At 48.8% G+C, this 13437-nt stretch overlaps 1 protein-coding gene across 8 annotated transcripts in view; it reads left to right on the top strand.

The window, feature by feature from the left end:
- Positions 1 to 147: 147 nt before the first annotated feature.
- Git2 (GIT ArfGAP 2) overlaps positions 148 to 13437 on the top strand; it is a 41926-nt gene continuing 28636 nt past the window's right edge. For all 8 annotated transcript variants that reach the window (XM_076922491.1, XM_076922489.1, XM_076922487.1 and 5 more), the window contains exons 1-7: positions 148 to 334; positions 3638 to 3771; positions 5896 to 6008; positions 6490 to 6595; positions 8417 to 8503; positions 8606 to 8736; positions 11098 to 11192. In XM_076922491.1, coding sequence (XP_076778606.1) covers positions 283 to 334; positions 3638 to 3771; positions 5896 to 6008; positions 6490 to 6595; positions 8417 to 8503; positions 8606 to 8736; positions 11098 to 11192 — 718 coding nt within the window. In that variant the 5' untranslated portion in view covers positions 148 to 282. The remainder of the gene's footprint in view (positions 335 to 3637; positions 3772 to 5895; positions 6009 to 6489; positions 6596 to 8416; positions 8504 to 8605; positions 8737 to 11097; positions 11193 to 13437) is intronic.

Raw genomic sequence — 13437 nt, 5'->3', positions numbered from 1 at the left:
CCTAAAAGGAGAGATCCCAATTGCCAGAGTATCTAGAGACAGGCACCGGAGGCTGGGGCAGACCTCTGCCCTCATTCAAGATGGCGATAAGGAAGCGTGCCCTTTCCGGTCACATGACCCACAGGGCTCCGCAGGACGTCTCTCCGCGCGTGCGCAGTGCGCCGGGGCTGCGAGGCGCTGCGAGGGGAGAGGCGCCGCCAGTGCCGCCCGGGGACCCGTTAGAGCGGAAGCGCAGCCGCCGCCTCTGCCGTCGCGGGGTTCCCGGCAGGTGAAGCGGGAACCATGTCGAAGCGGCTCCGGAGCAGCGACGTGTGCGCCGACTGCAGCGGGCCTGGTGAGTGACGCCGGGCCCGCTCGCCGCGCTCTCCCGGCCGGGACCCCTGGTGGGGCGGTCCCGGCGGGCGGGAGCTTGACTGCGGCCCAGTCGCTCCGACCCCCGGGCCTCCGGGGCGCGAGACTGTCCCGGGCCTGTCAGCCGCGCGGCCCGGGGCTCCCTCCCTCCCGCGGCCCGGCCGGGCGCAGAGGCGGAGGGCCGGGGACCGGACGGGACCGGACGGGACGAGCTAGGCAGCCCCGGAAGGCCAGTGACAGGAGTCAGACGCGGGCGGCCCGAGGCTGCAGGTGTTTCCCCTTCCCGGTCTCCCGCCCCGCGCGAGTGCGCGACAGCCCGCTGCGCCGCCCCACGGGCCACGGGTGGAGGACTGCCCTGCTCCGGGCGGCAGCTCCTGGGGGACAGACAACCCCAGGTCGGGAGCTCAAGTTTGAGGATCCGAGTTCCCACTAGATTTTTGCCTCTACATGACCTTGGATTGATGACTTCTCTAGCTCAAACCTTTGATTTCCTCGGACCCCCTTCCCCCGATGGAAATGATCAGTGGTCAGTGGATATCCCTCGGGGATCGTCTCTTTTGTAGGATGTTAACTCAGTTGAAAACCCTTGTAGTTCCTTCAGCTACAGTTTGGCTTCACAGTCGTAACAGACTAACACACTGTCGCTCGCCGGGTAAACTCAGCGACTTCGAACCGCCAAAACTGTTTCTCACTGCAAATAGGACTTGGATTGGAAGATTGGATCTGGCTTTGTAATTGGAACCCAGCTGTCAGGTCTCGATTCAGATTGTGTGTGTGTGTGCGTGCTCATGTGTGTGTGCGCGCGCGCTTGTTTTGGTCCTTGGACTTTTCGGGTTTGAAAGTCAAATATCAGATGACTTTCCTGGTGTGGCAGTGTTCAATTAACAGTCTTAATTAAGCCATTGAACATCAGCGGCTTGCAACTGGTTTTTGATTTGGAAGCAGAGACTGGTTTTTTTAAGTGGTACCGTGGTAATCTGTACTGGTTATATTATGACCCTGGGTCCTACAGGTTAACAGATGGAAGATAAGGGGAGTCAGGGCAGTTTTAAAAGAGGTGGTTTATCTGAAAGCCAGGTTTATACAAACTATTATTTCTCTAACGATGTTGTTTGTTCTGCTTCCTTCTTTTCTTGCCTGTGTTTGGTAGATTCATGTCTAACTTAAAACTTCCTCTTGGAATGCGTGTTCCTTACTTCTCCCAGGGATGGTATATGGCAGAGGCTGATTGCCTCCCTTGTCGCCCCAAAACCATCTTGTCCATTTGTGGTGTTTCGGGACCTTTTCTGTTGTTTCATATTAGAAGTCTTGAATGCCAAAATCTAGAAAGGCTTGAGTCACTTCCTTCCTGTTTTGAATAGAATGAAGCTACCTTGAAGGGTGAGGGACGACTAGGGATGGGGGCTGCATTTGTGCACGGCTCAGGTGAAGGGTTACCTGTAGGAGTAGGGCTCCTTTGAAAACCTCATGCTATAAGGCCTTCTCAGAAGATGCTCTAATACTTAACCCTCCTGGACAACGGTTGCCTAAGACAGGTGGGAGCACAGATGTTTTTGAAATGCATTTATGATGTCCAAGGAGCCTGATTAAAAAGTTCTGCCTTCCAGATAAACTGGAAAGGCTCCACCCAACCTCACTCATAAAAGCTTAAATCTTATTTTATGTGTCGTTTGTATCCTTTCCTTGGGATTCTGACCCACAGTGTTTAAGTGATTAATGGAGACCATTGTGTGATGTGTGTTAAAACATTACTACTACCCTTTCCCTGGACTTAACGCCTTGGTGCAGAAAGCAGGGTTGTCATGCGTGTGCCTGCTTTCCCACCCTCGCTCCTCAGAATGGCTGGAAGCACCTACAGCAAAGCTGGCTGAAACCTTCTCTGTTTTGGAAGAGAAGCTTCACTGTGATTAGTCTGTTTGCCTTTGTGCTGAGGATCAAAGCCAGGCCCTCACAATTGCTAGGAGAGCCACGCCCTCAGCCCTGATTTCTTGTTTGTTTTTAATGAATCTAGTTCATTTTAAAAGTACCGTTCCTGTGTGGAAATGACAGACAGACACTTTATTTATTTTTATTCTTTACATTGTCCCTCCTGTGAGATGTGTCACTAGTCCACAGTGACACATAGTAGTTTGGTCCACAGTGAGGATACTTAAGGAAGCAGCTTGCCTCAGATTACTGCACAAGAGGTGGCGGCGGGGTTGGGCTTCAAACCATGGACTGTTTGTCTCCATAACCCACCCTCTTAAGCACTGTACACTCTGGCTCCCAGGGTTTGTCCTGGGTTGAAATCCCATAGCTTTTCAGTATATGGTTTAAAGGGGTTGAATGAATATAAAGATGGCAAAGACAGTGTACGCGCATCGCAGGGACTCTTGTGGACATTGAAGGGTTTTAAAGGGTGACCCTTAGGCCAGGCAGCTGGGGGAGCACCTCATGTCACCTCAGTGTGACTCTGATGAAATGGGAAAGGCATTTCTATTTGGGGTTTCCACGGCTCAGTTTACTCACCCAGATCCATCCTACCCGCCTGGTGTGAACTATTCCTTATGTGACAGGTTGTCTGACATTTTGTGGGATTTTGAAGGAAAAAGGTATTGTGCTCAACCAAAAGTACCATTCGTTTTTGTTTTATGTCTGTTCGCTTGAAGAACGTTCCTTCAGATCCTGCAGATGGTCTAAAACAAGGGTGCTTTCGTAAAGCATCGTCTGAGCAGAGTGGGCCGCCCTTGCCTGCCCCAGGCACGGGAGCCGGGAACCTCTGCTGTTCTCTTGTGGCTTCTGTTAGCACATGGGTCTGGACTTCCTGCTCTGGGCAGCAGTAAGTTCAGCATTTACCTTAGATACTGTCACGCAAATAATCAATCCACTGTCAGGTCACACAGCTCTGTTAGTCACAAAAAGGGACTGAACAGGTCATGTAGCTGCTGGTCAGCGGTAGGGTGCTTGCTGGCACCGACAAGGCCCAGGCTGTCTCCAGCACTGCAAGCAGACGGTGGAGTGGTCCACGCCTGCTCCCTCAAGCTGCTGCTCTAACTAACGTTCCCTGAGAGCACGTGTCTGTGGTGTGCACCCACATCCAGGCTGCAGACTGTGGCCTGCACAGGAAGGTGACTCCCGTGTGAGGCTGCCAGTCTAGTTAGCAGAGTCAAGGTGGGAGATCCAACGTCAGCTTCCTATGTTGAGGAGTTCTGTTTTTGTTAAAAACCAGACATCAGTCATCTTTTGCCATCTCTGTACATAGCAACCAACTGGTATCCCTGTCACTGAGGTGTTGTTCTTTTTCCAGATCCTTCCTGGGCGTCCGTAAACAGGGGAACTTTCATATGTGACGAGTGTTGCAGTGTTCATCGGAGCCTAGGGCGCCATATCTCCCAAGTGAGACATCTCAAACATACACCATGGCCTCCAACCCTGCTCCAGGTAAATGACAGGCAGAGTCCTCATAATTGGGAAATTATGCTTAAGGGATTTTTGTTTAGCAACTAAAATACTACCTAATATACATCTTAAATCTTATAAAAGTTTACTTTGATTATAATTAAATAAAGTATTGTTCCATCATTTCTATGTATAGTATAAAGTGTTATTCTGCATTGAAATCATTATCTGTTCTTTCTTTGCTCTCCTAACAGAATCTTGTTCCCCCAAACTCAGTTATACTTAGATATATCAATAGACTTTGTCAAAAAAAGCTTAAATTTCCTAGTGTGTTTTCCCCGTTGGCTTTCTAGATTATCACTGGAAATTATTGTGTTTTATTTTGTTCCTTTTGAGACAGAGTCTCACTATGTAGCCCTAGCTGGCCTTGAGCTCACAGACATCCACCTGCCTCTGCTTCTTAAGTACCAGGATTGAAGGTATACGCCACCATGCCCAACTTCAGAAATCTTTTTTTTTGTTGTTGTGGTTGTTGTTGTTGTTGTTGTTGTTGTTGTTGTTGTTTTTCGAGACAGGGTTTCTCTGTGTAGCTCTGGCTGTCCTGGAACTCACTCTGTAGACCAGGCTGGTCTCGAACTCAGAAATCCGCCTGCCTCTGCCTCCCAAGTGCTGGGATTAAAGGCGTGCGCCACCACTGCCCGGCCAGAAATCATTTTTATTTTTTAGTTTTTTTAAAATTTATTTTTTTATAAGTGTTTGTGTATGTGCCCACAAAGGCCAGAAGAGGGCATTAGATTTCCTGAAACTTGAATTACACATAGTTGTGACCTACCATGCACGTGGGACTTAAACCCAGGTTCTCTACTAGAGTAGCAAGTGCTTGGTTTAGAACACTAAGCCATCTCTGCAGCCCTCATAAACTACTTTTAAAAATTATTTCTTTCCTATAAATTGTAAAAAAAAAAAAAAAACAAAACAAAAAAAAATCCAGAAACTTTTCATTAACAGGCAAATTCCTGAGTACCTCCCCATATTTTTAGAACATTTTTTTCCTGCTTTGATAGTAGCATAGACTGGGATTCCTCAGAAATCTCTTCAACATCTGATTTTTTTTTTTTAAAAAGCCCTTGCAATTAGTCAGAGACTGGGTGAGCGTGTTTGGATTACATGCCTAACGCTTGTTGGGGGGGCCTTTGTCTTATCTGGGATCCAATGTCGAGTTCCCTGTACTTCTGTTTGAGGTATGCATTCTTCAGCTCTCCTGGAACTCAGGATTAACCCTGTGTTTTTCGATACTTGTCTTATACACACCTCACTAAATCTGTAACAGCTGCACAGTAGCCCCTTGAGCTCCCAGGAACCAAGGCAACAAAGCAAGTAGTTCCGGTTCCTGATGAGAAGGCTCTAGAGCGACAGTGGCAGCCTGCGTCTCCAGGAACCCTACTTGGAAAGGAAGCTGAGAGGTGTTTATTAGACGTTCTCCTTAGGGGCTGTAGAGATGGCTCGGCCTTTAAAGCTAGGCTCACAACCAGAAATACAAGAGTTCAGTTAGCAGTGTCCAAAGGTCCATTCTCCTGAAACGGTTAGTGTGCTCCACCGGTGTCTGTCTTTGTTTACAGTTTTAGAATTTACAAATGGTCCAGAGATGAATAATTGAAAATGCTAGGATTGGCCTTAAAGCATCAGACTCTAAAGGGGGAGGGGTGGTCATGAGCCACAGTGGGTGAGAGAGAGAGCGTAGCACTCAGACTTGTGTTTATTGCATTACTTTAATCATGTATAAGGAAACTAACATAATTATTAAGAAAATATTTTAACTTGGTGAATGTAATGAACAGTATTAAGTGAATGGTGTACACAATGGTGAACAGCGTGTGTTGAGGCAGGGAATGCCACCCTAAAGCTCCAGTTACTTTCTCTTCAGTTTGCAAGTATGTGCCAAGGAGCCGGGATTGGGCTAGCCTACAAGCCAAGCTGGATCCCATATGGAGATCCTCAGTCTCCCTGTCAATCAGGAGCAGCGGTGGCAGCCTCGCATCAGAAGCAGTGGCGGGGTGGTACCAGACATGAGTGCTTTTAATGCAGCATGATTTTTTTCATTTTTGTTACTGATTGTTTTTGAATATTTGTAGAAGTAAAATGTCACTTCGTACTTCTTGTTTTCAGATGGTTGAGACCTTGTACAACAACGGTGCTAATTCTATATGGGAACACTCTTTGCTGGACCCTGCTTCTGTTATGAGTGGGAGGCGGAAAGCTAACCCACAGGATAAAGTCCAGTGAGTGGAATGTCTAACGTGTGTCTCTTCGCAACGCATGGCCCTGTGGAAAGGAATGTGGCTATTTCGATCAGCCTCCAAAGGGGCTGCGCCTGGGGCGTTTGCTGTTGGGAAGGCAGAGGGAGGCAGGGGGACCATTTGGTTGCTTACCCAATTGAAGTTAATGGTTTCTCCAGTGGAGACCAGGGCTTGGGGACTCGGTGTGACCAGATAGATGAAGCCGAGAAGTCTAGCTTCTGGCTGCATTCCGACAGTGCCTGGCCTGTAGCACAGGGTTACATGTTGCTTCCTCGGGGTGCCCACTTGAGAAAGGTAAAGGGAAGAGAGGTACTGTAAAGTGCAGGCATCGGTATGTGTTGTCATGGATTCTAGCTTTGCTCATCTTTGGGGGAGGGGGTCACTTCCTCTTCTTACAGTACAAAGAATGAGAAATGTGTCAGGAGCGGTAAGTGAACTGTCTTCTTTTTTACTTTCAAACCAGCCCCAATAAAGCAGAATTCATCAGAGCCAAGTATCAGATGTTAGCGTTTGTCCATCGATTGCCCTGCCGTGAGGATGACAGTGTGACCGCCAAAGATCTCAGTAAGGTAGGCCGCTCTGCAGTCTGTGGGGCCTGGTGACCAAAGATCTCAGTAAGGTGGGCTGCTCTGCAGTCTGTGGGGCCTGGTGACCAAAGATCTCAGTAAGGTGGGCCGCTCTGCAGTCTGTGGGGCCTGGTGACCAAAGATCTCAGTAAGGTGGGCCGCTCTGCAGTCTGTGGGGCCGGGTGAGATAGGTTGCTCTCATAAAGCAGTATTAGGAGGAAGAAGCATCCTCTGTGCCTTTAAATAACTGACTTTGCTCTTTTAAATGGCATTCCATCATCCTCTTGGACACACTAGGCAAAGGCAAAATATGTGCCTAAGAAACTGTAGTGTTTTTTCTCTTTTATTTTCATTTAATTGATTGATTAATTTGTACTTTTTCAGCACAGTCTTCACATGATAAGTTCTTTACTTGGAAATAATAGCCATTTCAAAGGAGTGTTTCTAGAGGTTCTAGGATCTAAAAGAGACCAGGACAGTAGAGGGAGGAGCCAACGGCTTCAGCTTTCCAGGTTAAGGCTAAAGGGATCTTCCGAAGGCAAAGCGCGTCTGGGGCTGTAGCCGGCAGTATCTGTTACACCGAGAGCCATGGATGTGTCTAAGAGATGCCGTAGAAATGCGCATCACGGTTCTGGAGCAGTGCTTTGAACTAGATGCCCACTCAGTAGAGCGTGTGCACAGTTGAGAATACTAATTCTGCATAGACATGTGTATGGATGTAAGTAATTTCCCTGCTAATTAAATAGTTTCCTTTTTTACCAAATAAAAAACATAGCTAGGTGTGGTGGCACACATCTTTTTAGTCCCCAGCGTTCAGGAGGTGGAGACAGGCAGAGAGCTGTAAATTCAAGGCCAGCTTGGTCTATATAGTGAATTCCAGGCCAGCTACAGTGAGTATAAAAGTGTGTAAAGAATAAGAAAAGTAATAAGAATAATGAAAAGAAGGAGGCGGCAGTGGCTTGGGCAGGAGAGGTGATCAGTGGTGAAGAGCGGAGCTGTTACTGCTGCTGCCCTTTCAGAGGACTCAGCCACATACAACTCCAGCCCGGGGATCTGACGCCCCCTTCTGGCGTCTGTTGGCACCTGCACTCAGTGTGTACTTGATGTATACACGTACATATAATTAAAAATTAAATTAAATTTAAAAGAAGACTGGTTCCAGTGAGCTCTGCCCTGTGAGCCAGTCAGGGCGGTTGTAGAGCGGCTCTGAAGGAGAGCAGTTTGTTTTCTGGGAGTTTAAAGGCATTTCTGTGATATGGAATCTAGTGTGCACAGGCCCGTTTCCCACCAAGAGCAGCCAGGTGAAAGCGCGGATGGATAGCATGTGCAGCAGGTGGCTGGACCTGGGACCAGCGCTGTGGCCGCAGCCGGAGGGGAACAGTGTAGTAGCATCTGAGCTTTGAATCGTTTCCCATCTCATTCGGTCCACACCGTAACCCTGCTGGAAGAGGGCACCAGAGCACCCAGCTTCTGCCGCTCAGAGTTTTTCTCAGAACACACACCTAGAAGGCAGTAGACCTTGAAATCCATTCCCCCAAACCGCCTCCTTTTCAGGTGTGTCTTGCTTGGTTTCTGGTTGTACCTCTTACTGACAAGCCCTGCCTTTGGGCAGACTGGTCTCTGCAGTTCAAGCTCCTTGTCCGTACAATTGCCAGACCCACCTGCAGCCATTGTGAACAGCAAAGAACAACGCCCTCCCCCAGCCCCCATCTCCCTGAGCCCAATAAAGACCTGTTACTGATGTAAAGAGTTAAGATGGTGGCCAGCAGCTCTGGCATGTCCCTCCTGACGCTTTGACAACTGCTGTTTCTGTTTGTTTTTCAGCAACTCCATTCAAGTGTGAGAACAGGGAATCTTGAGACCTGTCTGAGGCTGCTGTCGTTAGGAGCGCAAGCCAACTTCTTTCATCCTGTACGAAATGTCACTATTCAGATATTAGCCTGAAGCTAAGTTGTGTTAATAGTCCAGGTCTGCTGAGTTTGCTCTGTTTGTCTACTCACCAATCCCTCTCAGGAGAAAGGAAGCACCCCACTCCACGTCGCCTCCAAGGCTGGGCAGATCCTACAGGCTGAGCTACTGGCAGTGTACGGCGCTGACCCAGGCACACCAGACTCCAGTGGGAAGACTCCTGTCGACTATGCGAGGTGAGCGGCTGAGGTTCTCACTGCTCTGCTGCTGACCACTGCTCTGCGTGCTGACATGGGGTCCTGGCTAAGCATCCACACTGGGGATGGCTTGTGTTCAGCCCCTTTACAGACTTATATTTTATTATTTTGTTGATGAAGGCAGGCTAGATGAGAGGATTGCAGAGTCCTAGCTGGTGTGGTTAACATCCAGTCTTCATGACTCAGTGGTTTTCAGTGAGCAGAGCAGGGATCAGGATCTGGGGTGGGGTGGCTGGAGAGGGGGCTCGGGTTCAAGATTCAGTGCCCAGCACCGTGGTGCCTCATCTGTACCTCCAATTTTATGAGCTCCAACACTCTTCTTCTGGCCTCCAAGGGCACCAGGCACACACGGTGTACTTACGTGCAGGCACAACATTATATACATGAAAATCAGTACGTGTTCATTGTAAGAGTTAAAGAACTAGAGGAGGCTCAGGCAGCGTCACCGAGTGATACGTTTCCCTGTTAGCATGAAGAACAGGACGAGGCTGCAAACAGCACAGGGCTGGAGCCCGGCTGGGCCTGTCATCTGAGCGCAAGTTTATGACAGGCAGATCTTGGACAAACCTGTTACTGTGTCTTCCTGAGTATCTGGGGCTGTGGCAGACCACCGTGTCCTGCCCCTCCATAAGCTGGAGCATGAGGGGACGTCACGGGCCTACTCAGTGGGAAACCTGCAGATCTAAGTGATGGGAGACGGGTGGCTCTCCTTCTTTTTCCTGTTATTTTATCAACTACAAAGGATCATGCTCTACTTCATAAACAATGCAACAGGAAATGACGAGAGTCTGGCCTAGAGTCCTAGCTCTTCTCTGGAAGAGATGATTCATAAATACTTGCAAAAATTGAGGCAAGATTATATACGAATTGTTGACAAAATAGTCAGCCATGTTTTATTGTGTTTTCCTTTTTAAGACAGGGTCTGACTCTGTAACGCAGGCTGGCTTTAGAATCATGATGGTCTTCCCTCTTGTGCTGCCCGCCCTCCCTCCCCATGTTCTGATCATACGTGTGAACTACCATACACCACTGACAGTGGGTCTTAAAGAGCACGTGCGCTTCAGTCAGGAAAGCCCTGTGCCTGCACAGCTTGAGTGTGGTCTCAACATCTGTAACCCAGCCAGATGAGAGGCGGAGAGGGTCGAGTCATAAAGTGTGAGCTAGCTATCCCAGCCTGTGCAGCATGGCAGAGAGACCCTGCTCCCATCAGTAAGATGTAAGGCAGGAACCCACTCCCAGAAGCCATTCCCTGAGCCACATACGTGCCGGGATGCACACTCACAATCACACACATAATACATTCTAAACAGCAAGCATATGCTAGGGGACTGTGGGGACGGCCCACTAATTAAATACTTGCTGTGCAAGCATGGAGGTCAGAGTTCAGCTCCTCAGAACACATACATGCCATGGGGGAGTAGGGCCTGCTCTATTCCACATGGAAAGGCAGAGTGTTCATGTCTGTGGAGATGGGACTGGAGACATCAAGGTGTGGGGCCCTGAGAGGAACACAGTGCTTCATCAGCACTGAGGTCCTGCCATGCTGCTGTGAGAGAGCTCTGGCGTGCGCTTCAACGCAAACTGAGAAGCTATCTGTCGGACTCGTGTGTGTGTGTGTGTGTGTGTGTGTGTGTGTGTGTGTGTGTGTGTGTAGTAGGACAGGAAGTGTTGTGTGGAGAGAGAAGCTGGCTGAAGCTAGATAGATCTTTGAAGATAACCAGAGTCCACAGCAGACACTTTATCATTCACCTCAGCTTCTCCTGGACACTGCGTGGAATAGTGTCTCGGCTTAGCAGTTTACTTCTATGCTAAAAGGATCCCAGCTGCTTGGCTATGAGATAAGAGAGGCAAACGCTGTTTCCTATTGGTGTAGAGGCAGAAGCAGCCGCAGGGATGAGCTCTGCAGTGGGTCAGTCTGCCATGAATCCCTCAAGTGATTTCTGATTTCTAGACTGACCTGAGGCACTGACTGCCAGCATCAGGATCACGTGAAGGAAGGGCTTCTCCAGAGTGTTGGCGCCTGGGGCCATCCTGTCCTGACTGACTCAGGCAACACTCCAGTTAGCTAGTGACAACCTCTTCCATTACCTCATTAAATGAAGTCAATTTTTATCCCTGTCATGAGTCTTTATGTGCATAAAATGCACCCTCTTACACATTCATAAGGGAAGAGGATATCTCAGGTGGGAGGGAGCCTCGGCTTACAGGACTGAGAGTGAGTGATGGGGGCAGTCGGCCATGTTTGCTGAGCTGCTCAACTGTCTCAGAGCAGCTTTGTGCTCTCTGACTCTGGCCGGGATGGTGAGGAGCTGTGTCAATAGGACTTTGTTCTCTTGGTAGGCAAGGAGGGCACCATGAGCTGGCAGAACGCCTCGTAGAGATACAGTACGAGCTGACGGACAGACTGGCCTTCTACCTCTGCGGCCGGAAACCAGGTGAGTGAGAGGAGGGACAAGTCAGGACAGCAGCTTTACTTGAAAAGAAGGAAGTAGAGATTGTCAGTAGGGTTTGTGTGGGAAGAATAATGTGACTGCAGGATTTCTATGTTTGTTTTTGTTTCGCATTTAAGATAGCGTCTCAAAATGTATCCCAGCTTGGCCTGGAACTTGCTGTGTACCTTCAGCTGGTTTTAAACTTTTTCTACATAATTTTTTTTGAGATAGGATAATTACATCATTTCGCCTGCCCTTTCTGCCTCCAAACCCTCCTGTGTACCACACAGCATGCAGTGGGAGAGCAGAGCCAGAGCGGAGCTTTCATGGCTAGAGAGTGCTGAGGACAGGGCCGGCCTCAGTGGCTCTGGAGCCTCCCGCCCGGTCGTTTATTCATTCTCTCTTCACCTCACTAAATGGACTTAGTCTTTATGGCTCCGTAAGCCTGCAGGTCTGCAGTACTCCACACTAACAAAGAAAAGAGGGCCATTCAGGTGCGGCAGGTACCACTCCCAAAGGAAGTCTACACAATGTTTTGGAACATCTGGTTTTATAAACTACTCAGATGTCTCAGAGCAGCTTGTCACAGTGAGCTTGGCCTTTGCCTGGCCTTGTTTGTGATCTGGAACAGGAGTCCATAAACTAAAATCTGAGCCCAGTCCAGCCTGTGACCAGTTTTATTAAATAACGCATTGCTGAAAGGTAACCATGCCTGCTGTTGCTGCCACAGAACAGCAGCAGAGCTGAACAGGCTGCACAGTTGCAGCAGAGAAACGACGCCAAGCCTGAAGTGTTCTCTTCAGCCCCATACGGAGACATGGCCAATCCCATTAAAAAAAAACAACATGTTTGTGGAGGAGCATGCTGTGGTGTGTGTGTGTGTGTGTGTGTGTGTGTGTGTGTGTACACATATATGCAGGAGTCCTCTCCTACCATGTGGTTTCTAGGGGTCACACTTAGGTTGTCAGAAGTGGCCGTGAGTACCTTTAATTCGGAGCCAGGTCCTGATGCACAGTGCCCACAGGCTTGTGTGCAGAGGTCCTTACTCTGCATGTGCAATAGGATTAGGAGCCATTTGGGGGCAAGGTAGGGTAAGCATACGCTAGCCTGTCTCTCCTTCTGAATGGAACCAAAGCCTATGGACAGAATGTTCAGCTTTGAGAAGTAAGTCCTATCTATGACTAACAAGACCTGAAGTTCCGTCAGGCTGGTGGCCTGTGATCTGAAACTGCAGAATAGGTACAAAGAAGCCTTCTCTTTCCGATTTGAGAGATGAGACGTAAAACAGACAGATAGGAAGAAGGTTCCTCTGGGTGGTTTTGTTTTATTTTCCCGTTTTTTTTGTTTTTTTTTTCTAATGGGAATATGGGTGGGTAGCAACAGTAATGGCAGTATAGATTACAGGTGTCTAAACGTCTGGTCACTAGCATGAAACAATATGGGTTGTGTTTCTCTTGCTGTCTGCTTAGAGCCCAGCTGGCTATGTTGCTGCTAAAAACGGAAATAACACTTTGTGTAGCTCTTGAAGAAGCTGTGAGCCCCACAGTACGGTGTTTAGAGTCTCCCAGATCCCATCCGTAGTAACTCAGTGGGTACAGAGCCAGGAAAACCTCCAGGGCTGCTTGGAGAAAGCAGATGCTAGGTGAACAGTCGCTAGGCCTGGGGCCAGCTGGTGGCCAGCAGGTAAAGAGAAGGGGCCACCCAGTGACCTGAGTGACCCTGTGACGCACATGATAGAGAGCCAGCCCCCATGAGTTGTCCTGTTGGAATTGTCAGAAACGTTTTAACCAGCTAGCAAGACCATGGTCTGAAGAACAATGAACATTTAAAAAAATATAAAAAGGCACATAACATAAAACAGAAGAAGCGAATGGGGCTATCAGAGATGGACAGTACAGCTTGGCAGTGGCGGTGCACACCTTCAGTGGCAGAGGCAGAGGACAGCCAGAGCTGCATACAGAAAGCTTGTCGAAAAACCAAAAAGTAAAATAAATTACAGTACCTAAAAATATCAACTCCACATTAATAGGTTTAATAGAGGGCTAGAAATATTCACAACATAAATTGCAAATAGACACCTACATGGTGATGTAGCTCATGGTAGAGTGGTTACCTGGCCTGTGGAAGGTCCATTCCCCCCCCCCCCCCCCCCCCACACACACACACACACACACACGAGAGAGAGAGCCAGCAGCAACAGCAGCCCGGGGACCTGTGGGGAAGCATTAGAAAGATAGGGCGGGGCTAC

Source organism: Arvicanthis niloticus, chromosome 24 (assembly GCF_011762505.2).
Source record: "Arvicanthis niloticus isolate mArvNil1 chromosome 24, mArvNil1.pat.X, whole genome shotgun sequence".
Taxonomy (NCBI): Eukaryota; Metazoa; Chordata; class Mammalia; order Rodentia; family Muridae; genus Arvicanthis; species Arvicanthis niloticus.
Note: the sequence above shows the minus strand (reverse complement) of the source record. Positions and strands in the feature narration are given on the sequence as shown.